General features: G+C 35.3%; 1 protein-coding gene across 5 annotated transcripts in view; it reads right to left on the bottom strand.

The window, feature by feature from the left end:
- FANCM (FA complementation group M) overlaps window positions 1-10,569 on the bottom strand; it is a 75,599-nt gene that overhangs the window by 24,147 nt on the left and 40,883 nt on the right. For all 5 annotated transcript variants that reach the window (XM_023222666.2, XM_023222667.2, XM_023222665.2 and 2 more), the window contains 4 exons: window positions 10,158-10,371; window positions 7,536-7,693; window positions 4,789-4,944; window positions 1,021-2,920 (listed from right to left, as the gene is read on the bottom strand). In XM_023222666.2, the coding sequence (XP_023078434.2) occupies window positions 1,021-2,920; window positions 4,789-4,944; window positions 7,536-7,693; window positions 10,158-10,371 (2,428 nt within the window). The remainder of the gene's footprint in view (window positions 1-1,020; window positions 2,921-4,788; window positions 4,945-7,535; window positions 7,694-10,157; window positions 10,372-10,569) is intronic.

Genomic DNA, 10,569 nt, shown 5'->3' on the forward strand with positions numbered 1-10,569 from the left:
ATCTATCACTATATCTTCTAGTTTTCCTGTAAGTGTAATGGTTAGATTACAGAAACCCAGAGATTTCTCTGTTTTTTTTGTGGTCTGGTCTTAATCATCTGAATACAGTTTTTATTTCTCAAATATTTTGCTACATAAAACTATTACTTCAAACTATCTCTCAAAATCATACTTTCCTTCTTTCCCTTCGCTTTTATCATTTTATAATACCTAAATTATGTCTTTAGTATCTTCAACATACCAAAAGCATAAATACTCCCAAGGAACCAAAATGAAAATCTACACTATATATAAAACCTTGGCCAGGCGCAGTGGCTCACACCTGTAATCCCAGCACTTTGGGAGGGTGAGGCGGGTAGATCACCTGAGGTCAGGAGTTCCGGATCAGCTGGTCCAACATGGTGAAACCCCGTCTCTATTAAAAATACAAAACTTAGCCGGGCATGATGGTGGGTGCCTATAATCCCAGCTACTTGGGAGGCTGAGACAGGAAAATCACTTGAACCCGGGAGGCGGAGGTTGCAGTAAGCCGAGACCACACCATGCACTCCAGCCTGGGCAACAAGAGCAAAACTCCATCTCAAAAAAAAAAAAAAAAAAATTTCCAATCTAATCAAACTCAAAATTTCATCATCCTCTGAACCTCCTAAACAGTCACTATCTTATTATTCATTTGGTAGTTATTTCCACATTTTACTGGCATCTTTTCAAATACATATAAATATGTCACATAATTTATGTTTTACAACCAAGACACAGCCAGATCTTACACATCTTCGTGTATTTCATAATGTCTAGCAAGAATAACCTTTTCCATACCATGCATGCCGTAAGTATACGTAAACAAAATAAATCTAATATTAGTAATATCACCTTAAGAAAAATATAACACAACAATTATCTAATTCAATATTTATATTATAGCATGTATTAAAAAATTACATTTGGAAAAATTACCAAAGTATTTCTAGAGTAATTATTCTAGAAAGAGTTATAGACTTTATAAAGATGGAATCTTACCTTCAACAGAATGACAGGATTTATGCAGACACATTTGACCACTGCTTTTAGACTTTTCTAGAGAAAATTCTGAATAATCAAAAGTTGAATTCAATGCTTCTTTGAATCTTTGTAGATTTATTTTTCCCTTATTAGAATCTGGTGTCTGAAGTATTTCCTTTCTTATCTTAGAAAATGAGTTCAATGTGTTTGATTCAGAGAGTGGTGTACTCATAACTTTTTCTTGCATTGGTAAAGAAAACTGAGAATAACCAGGAGATAACAATTCTTTTTTTTTTGCTGCACTCAGTGGCAAATGTACACAATTTGGATTCTGCATATCTTCATTTGATGGGATAATAACGGTTCCGCTAGTAAAATTTTTGTTATGATCTCTTGGTATTAGTGCTTGATTCGAAACATAATTTGCATCATTTATCTCCTTAATTTCCAAATACCTTCCATATAGATCATCCAGAGGTCTATTGCTATCTGATGTATGTTCCAATATTTCATCATCAGAATCTGGACTACAGAATCCTAAATCAAAGGTAACAGAAAATAAATCCATAGAGCAATCAAAAATATCCTCATGATTCTTCATTTTTTCTTCCTGTACACTTCTCAGATCATCATGAGATTTAAAACTATTATCATCATGGGTGACTGGATCTTGGGGTTCAGAATTATTGTCCAACAAAAGTTCTGATAACTGAGAGACCAGAGGCATTTCACTAATAGCAGTTTTGTCTGACACACGTAAAGATTTGCTTTTACCGTTCAAGGGTGCAAGACTCACATCATCAAATTCTGTATTAACATCTTCAAATAATAGTAAACTTTCATCTTGATCAGTGGACAATACTGGGAGGTCACTGTTATCAACATCATGATTGTTCTCTCCAACTAAATTCTGTGCAGGGCCTCTGTGTATTTGAACACGATTGTTAGGTACTAAATTTTCATTTTGATTATGTTTATATACATCACAGTCACAGAGGCTTGGCTCATCAGAAATATTATCATTAGGTATATCATAAAGGCAACTTTTTTCAGACGGATAATTTATACATTTAAGTGAATTCAATTCTAAATTCTGTTGAGAATTCACAGCTGAATGTGACATCAAACAGGTGCATTTATCACTTTGTAAATGCTCTGCACAGGGTAAGAAAAGCAAATTCTCAAGTGCAGTACCCTTAGCAATTTCATATTCCAAGTTTGAGAGTCCACTGAGAGGCGGAGGAGAATGAGATAAAAATCTCTCTACATTAGCTAGTACCTCTTTTGTCAATGAGTGACAATTATAAAATTGATCATCTGTTCTAACAATATAAAGCTCTTCTTCGAATGGAAGAAATAAGTTAGATGAAACAGATTTTTCATCACTGAAACTGTTATAACCAGAATCTAAAACATTTCCAGCAAATGAACTAGTGGATTTGTTTGTAAACTGACACTCTGTTAATAATACACATGGCTCTTTAATAACATTTTCATTAATAGTACATGTGGCATCAACTTCATCTGTATCTGATGTTCTTTTATCATTTGGTAGGTCTTCTTGAAAAATATTTTCAACAGTAGAATTTCTGTCAGTATCTAAAGAATCTATAATCCCGTGATTATTTTCTTTTTTAAGCTGATCTTTTTTTATTTCTTTAGACAGTTTTTTCTTTAAGGAAACAATTTTTGTAGGTTTGATATGAGTTTGTTTAAAAATTTCAGCACATTCTTCATCAGATTCTATCACTGAGGACGAACTGCTCTGATTTATGTTCTTTAAAAATGACGATTTCTTGTGAGTGATAAAGGTGTCATTGGCAAGATTATTAGATTCATTCCTGGGAGCAATAAATGTTGAGCTAACATCTTCCATTTGTAAATAAGATTCAACTTCCAATTTATAGCTGCATTCTCCCTATAAACAAGGAAAATTTAAAAAGCCACAGGAAAACAAAACAAAACAAAACAGAAAGCCAAATCTAAGAGAGGAGTTTCACTCTGTATTAAAATATTTCTATTATTACATTGTTCCAATGATATTCTTTTATGCCTTAAAAGTTATTTCGATAAATCAAAATTATAAAGTATACTACTGTGAAACTATCAAGTTATCATTAATCAGTTAACTTTTTTGTACCCCCGGTATTTAATACCCAAAAGACCCTTGATAACTATTTGTAGGAAGAACAAATTGAATGAATACGTAAGAATATAGTGAGTTTTGCATTTCTAACATTTAATTGAATTATTCTAATTTCCTAAAAATAGATATTTTAAAAATATATATTAATAAAAACCATATACATTTGTTAAATTTACTCTTTCAATGACAGTAAACTAAGAATAGCTTTTAGAATGTCCAACATAGTAGTACCTGTATGTTTACTAGGTTCTATCCTGGAATGTACTTCTGTTTGTAACAAAGTTCCTAACCAAGAATTTGTATAGTGAATTTCTAAGCCTTACTTATGTCTAAGTTATAAGCTAAAACTACAATCTCCACCATCCCTTCTTTCCCCCAAGAGTGCTACTTTAATCAGGATTCCTCTATTACTTACAGGTTTAAGCAGTTAACTCTCTGCCCTTTTTTTTTTTTTTTTTTTTAGATAAAGTGTCGCTCTGTCGCCCAGGCTGGAGTGCAGTAACTTGATCTCAGCTCACTGCAACCTCTGCTTCCTGGGGTCAAGTGACTCCCCTGCCTCAGCCTTCTGAGTAGCTGGGATTACAAGCACGTGCCACCACACCAACCTAATTTTTGTATTTTTAGTACAGACAGGGTTTCATCATGTTGGCCAGGCTGGTCTCAAACTCCTGACTTCAAGTGATCCGCCCGCCTCGGCATCGCCAAGGGCTGAGATTACAGGCCTGAGTCACCGCGCCCAGACCTCTCTGCTTTTTTGAGTAATAAATATAATAAGCATTAATGTGAGCAAATGTCTGTCTCCCTGCTAGTATATATACTCCACATAAACAGAATATTTTCTCTCATTTGCTCACGGTTATAGACATAAAGCAGGTAACAGAGTGTGGCACACAGAAGGCACTCAATAAATATATGTTAATTTGATTGCACACATTTTGCTGGGATCCACATCTAACTACTTTATTTACATGTATGCATGACCAAACGCTAATAATAAAAATAGGAGCTACAATTTACTGTGTACTTATTATATGCCAGTTACTATGTGCTTTACATATATTAGGTCATTTAATCCTAACAACAACCTTATGAAAAAAGTATTACCACTATCCCTATTTTACAGATAAAACTGAAACACTGAGGCGTGAAATAACTTACAAACACACAATCAGTAGGAGGCAGAGTTAGGATTCTAACCCAGGCACGATGGATTTCACACTCATAATTGGTTCACTATGCTGACTCTAGGAAGAATAATCAGGGAACTGCTCAAGGAATCTATAATTCTCTAAACCAGGACCAGGATACAAGAAAGATATCAAATAACCTAGATGATAGAGAGTATTTCAATAAATCCGAATCCAAAAGCATCCTAAATTAGCTTTACAAGCAGTTTACACAAATCATTTAAGTATATTAAAATTCTACTGTGGTCCATCAATATTTACAGATGACATTCTTCTTCTAATTAATTAAATCTATTTCTTCTCTTAAGGCAGAAAACTCATTCCTTATTGAGATCACAAGGAACTATACAGAAAAACAAAATATTTCTTATTACTTCAAATTAACAAAAATAAAAGATAAGTACTCTAGTTTTACTATCATACCAGCAAGAGAAAGTTATAATAAAACCTTACCTCTTCGTGTCTCATTCCCTCTATCATTTGCATAAGGCCTATAAAATGGCGGCATCGATCTGAGTGATCAACTTGATGTGTAGGTAAAGGATGATCTTGCCACAGTCTCCATTCAGAGAGAGAGAGTTGACGAATTCCAGTGGCTGATTCTTGAGTCTTAATTATTTAAAAAGTAATAAAAATAAGGAAAACATACTGAGATTTCACAAACTAATTTTAAAAAACACTCGATACACATATAATCAGCTTAACATATTTGGATCCATTTAGATATTCCCAACTAAAATCTCAGAAGAAAAAAAGAAAATAATTTCATAAAGCAGAAATACGCCCTTTAAAATATATTTGTTAAATAACTGTTATATGACTTACAAGTTGATGATATTGCTGTTTATATAGTTCCATGTTAAGAACAAATAGTTAAATATTTTAAAAGAAATTTTTTCTGAGGTTGTTTTCCCAGCTCTCCAAGCACACATACAACCTTTGATCAGTTCTCTTGACTTTCACAAAGTTAACTAAGAATTTGTTAATAATAAACAAAATAAACAATAACATCAAATTTAAAGTTTTAACTATAATTTATTTTTTTTTTTGAGACGGAGTTTTGCTCTTTTTGCCCAGGCTGGAGTGCAATGGCGCCATCTCGGCTCACCGCAACCTCCGCCTCCCAGGTTCAAACAATTCTCCTGCCTCAGCCTCCCGAGTGGCTGGGATTACATGCGCCACCATCCTGGCTAATTTTGTATTTTTGGTAGAGACAGGGTTTCTCCATGTTGGTCAGGCTGGCCTTGAACTCCCGACCTCAGGTGATCCACCTGCCTCGGCCTCCCGAAGTGCTGGGATTATAGGCGTGAGCCACCGCGCCCGGCCTTAACTATAATTTCAAAACAAAAAATAAAAACTGGTTTACAAGGATGCTTATGAAAGCGTAATTTATGTTTACAGCCAACTGATCTTCAACAAAGCAAACAAAAACATAAAGTGGGGAAAGGACACCATATTCAACAAATGATACTGGGATATTTGGCAAGCCACATGCAGAAGAATGAAACTGGATCCTCATCCCTCACCTTATACAAAAATCAACTCAAGATGGATCGAAGCCCTACATCTAAGACCCGAAACCATAAAAATTCTGTAACATTGAAAAAACTCTTCTAGACATTGGCTAGGCAAAGAGTTCATGACCAACAACCCAAAAGCAAATGCAACAAAAACAAAGATAGATGGGGCTTAATTAAACTAAATGCTTTTGCACAGCAGAGTAAACAGACAACCCACAGGGGAGAAGAAAATCTTTGTAAACCATGCATCCGACAAAGGACTAATATCCAGAATCTACAAGGAACTCAAATGGCCAACAAACATAAAAAAATGTTCAACATCACTAATTATCAGAGACATACAAATCAAAACCAGAATACAATACCACCTTACTCCTGCAAGAATGGTCACAATTAAAAAATCAAAAAATAATAGATGTTGGCGTCAATGTGGTGAAAAGGGAACACCTTTACACTGCTGGCGGGAGTGTAAATTAGTACAACCACTATGGAAAACAATATGGAGATTCCTTAAACAACTAAAAGCAGAACTACCATTTGATCCAGCTGTCCCACTACTGGGTATCTAATCCAGAGGAAAAGAAGTCATTATATGAAAAAGATACTCGCACACCCACATTTATAGCAGCACAATTTGCAACTGCAAAAATATGAAGCCAGCCTGAATGCCCATCAATCAGTGAGTGGATAAAGAAAATGTGACACACACACACACACACACACACACACACACACACATATCATGGACTACTACTCAGCCATAAAAAAGGAATGAAATTATTGCATTCGCAGCAACCTGGATGGAGTTAGGGACTATTATTCTAAGTGAAGTAACTTAGGAATGGAAAACCAAACATCGTATGTTCCCATTTAGAAGTAGGAGCTAAGCTATGAGGACACAAAGGCTTAAGAATAATATAATGGACTCTGTGGACTTGGGGGGAAGGGTAGGAGTGGGGCAAGGGATAAAAGACTATACACTGGGTGCAGTGTACACTGCTTGGATGATGGGTGTGCCAAAATCTCAGTAATCACCACTAAGAACTTATCCATGTAACAAAACACCACCTGTTCCCCAAAAACTATTAACATTTTTTAAAAAATGGTTTACAAGGATAATTATGAAAGCATAATTTATGTTAGTAAAATACTGAAAAAGCCATACGCAGTGGTGCACACTTATAGTCCCAGCTACTTGGGAGGCTGAGGCAGCAGGATCACTTGAGTCCAGGAGCTGATGGCCAGCCTGGGCAACAGAGCGAGACCTCGTCTCTTAAAAAATAAAAAAAGTTGAAAAGAATCCCAAAACACAATAGGTAAATAGTCAAACAAACTATGGAATATCACAGAGTAAAGTGACAACCATGTAACATTATGCCTATATAGAAATGTTTAAATGATAGTAATGAAAGAAAGGCATAATTTATATAAAGATATCACAGTTGGTTAAATACATATATACAACAAATAATACAGGAAAATTAGTAGTTTTGTAAACTTAGACTGTAATGATTTTTTAAACGGATTACATTCTTAATTTCTAAAAGTAAGCTGACATTCCAATCACAATTATCTCATTATTCCCAAAGCTATTGCTTTATCATTACAAAGAACATCTGAGGGGTTTTGGCATTAAAATGAGAGGAGGAAAAAGAACATCTGAAAATATATTCAACTTACTGGTTTGTTTTCCTCATTTTGTAAAGAAGAAAACTGAACTTGAGGCAATGTTATCTCTTTAATTTCATCACTGTCTCTTAATCTATAAAGTCTGTTCCATAATTTAAATTCTTCTTCTGATAAGAACCAATCTTTCTTTAGTTTACTTTGCCTCATTCCTGTAAGTTGAAAAAATAATGGAAAAGAGACTTTTTAAAAATCTGCAAAGCAAAAAAACCCACAATATCCATTCAAAGTCTGTCACCCAGCTTGGAGTGCAACAGCACATTCATAACTCACTGTAACTTCAAACTCCTAGGATCAAGCAATCCTCCTGCCTCAGCCTCCACAGCAGCTGGAATATAGGTTCATGCCACCAGGCCCACCTACTTTTCTTATTTTTTATAGAGATGAAGTCTTGATATGTTGCCCAGGTTGGTCTCAAACTCCTCAGCCGTCATTCTATTTCTTTAAACTAGTATTCTCCATATAAAACCACTCGGTTTATCACTTCATGCTTCTAAATGTCTCCTAAACTTCTCTTACCTATTTGAAAGCACCCATCTGTCTAGGAGCCATCCTTTGGTAATGAATTCGTTAACAGAACAGAGCCAGGTAGCTAGGCTCTCAGTCCTGGCTTATTTTGGACTCTTTTCATTTGGTTGCCTAAGACCTGGCATGAAACAGAGTAAAATAACTCACAGATGAAAACTGGTATTATGATTCTATCATAGCAGTACTGGAAAGTTCATCTGAAGCTTGGTGTGGGTGTTGAGAGTGGGCAAGAAAGGCCAAGACTTTTAAAAAGGGTATGTATGTATCTTAAGTCATAAATGGCGGTTGGGGGCAAAAGGAGTAAAGTGTAGGGGGAACAGACTTGTTGCTTTAAAAGAGGACATAATAGACATTTAAAAATATGTATAGTACATTCATTCCTTTCAGCTTCTATAATCTCTAAGAATCACCAAACTGAAAAGGCTAAACAGTACAAAGCAGGAACTCTGGCTAATACAGATTAGAGCAGAAAAACTGAGAAGCTACTGAATTAAAAATCAGGAAACTGGCTGGGTACAGTGGCTGACACCTCCTCCTTGGGAGGTCTAGGAGGGAGGATCAATTAAGGCCAGGAGTTTGAGTCCATCCTGAGCAACACAGATTGACCCCAAGTGTAAAAAAAATAAAGTTAGCTGGGCATGGTGTTGCATCCCTGTAGTCCTAGCCACACAGGAAGCTGACAGGAGGATCTCTTAAGCCCAGGAGCTGAGGCTTGAGTGAGCTAGGATCACGTCTCAGGTATTCCAAAATACTGTGTAAGAAACTTTTTAAAAATGTGGAAAAAAAAAAAAAAAAAAAAAAGCTGGGCACGGTGGCTCACACCTGTAATCCCAGCACTTTGGGAGGCTGAAGTGGGCAGATCACAAGGTCAGGAGACTGAGACCATCCTGGCTACCACAGTGAAACGCCGTCTCGACTAAAAAAATACAAAAAATTAGCTGGGTGAGGTGGCGGGCACCTGTAGCCCCAGCTACTGGGGAGGCTGAGGCAGGAGAATGGCATGAACCTGGGAGGCGTAGCTTGCAGTGAGCCGAGATCACGCCACTGCACTCCAGCCCAGGCGACAGAGCAAGACTTCGTCTCAAACAAAAAAAAAATGCATGGTATGAAAACAGTGGAACAAACAGTTGAACAAACATAAAAGGTATAGCCTTAAAATATATACAGTACTCTTATAAAGGTAAACAAAAGATGAAAACTGTACTTTTTATCTAAGAAACCAGATCATTGGGAAAAAGGTACAAAGACACAGATTTTTCAACATAAGAGTCTTCTACTATATAGGGCCATTCAACAATGGAATTAACCTGCTAAAGAAATATAATTTATATAAACAGAGGTATTCAAGTTAAGACTGGGTATGCATTTAACAAGAATGCTGCAGAAGCATTCCTACCTTGGTAAGTAATTGGACCACATGACTCCCAAGGTTCCTTCTAAATGTTAGAATACAGTTATATGATTTTTATGATAGTTTAAAACCCGCCTTAGAGATTAAGTAAAATCCAAAAAATAAACTTTTTTTCTCACTTTCATAGTGCAAATATCTCAAGATATTTGAGAAAGGCAACCAGTTAACGCAAATGGTTACCTCAATTACCAGGTAAATACAGGATAAACTATGAAAGAATGTATAGCAAATGGTGCCCTCTTACATGAAGACAAGTTACTATTAATATTGACAACATGTATGTAAAGGATTCTAAGTGCATGGGGATACATATAGGGAATTTCTTTCTGTCTTGGTATTATCTTAGTACATTGTCTTCAGTGCACATTGTAATCTGGTTTAATGCTTATTCAAAAATAAAACTGTTTTCTTTCTTTTCTAAACTTTATGGAGAACATTCTCTGGGTTGGTAGGGTATTTTTAATTTTCCCCAGCACTGAGTTTCTGTCACTCTATACTACCAGTGTCTCTCCATTTGCCACATGAACAATCTCTTATAGACTTTCCAAAGATAATGTCTATAATATATTACTTAGAACATATATTCAGTTTTTCAAACAAGAAATATTATATCAAGATATGATCTGCTAAGTAAAAACAGAAGAAAAATGCATGTGCCAAACGCAAAATTTATTTACCATCCCTATAGGAAAAGATAGATGATTTTCGCTGCAAGTTCCGAGAAGGCTTCTCTGTTTCATAGACACCATGTGTGATGAACATTTTGTGTAATTTTGGGTTGATTCCATCAGGAACCATTCGTGGACTTCTTTGGTAAAAATGAAGGACCTGCCTGTTACTTGAAATAGCTTTACATATATTTCTTTTGTTGGACTGACTCTGATTATAAATCTGTAAAAACAAATATAAAATGTCAGATTATATTACTTTTATAAATAACAATTTATCCATAACAAGCAATTATTAGTTTGGATTGATTGTAAACATAAAATTAAACCCTGATCCACTTAAATACTTAGAAAATAGAGCTTCTGTTGTCTTGATTTTTTTTTTTTTTTTTTTTTTTTTTTTTTTTTTTTTTTTTTTTTT

This window comes from Piliocolobus tephrosceles, chromosome 6, assembly GCF_002776525.5.
Source record: "Piliocolobus tephrosceles isolate RC106 chromosome 6, ASM277652v3, whole genome shotgun sequence".
Lineage (NCBI taxonomy): Eukaryota > Metazoa > Chordata > Mammalia > Primates > Cercopithecidae > Piliocolobus > Piliocolobus tephrosceles.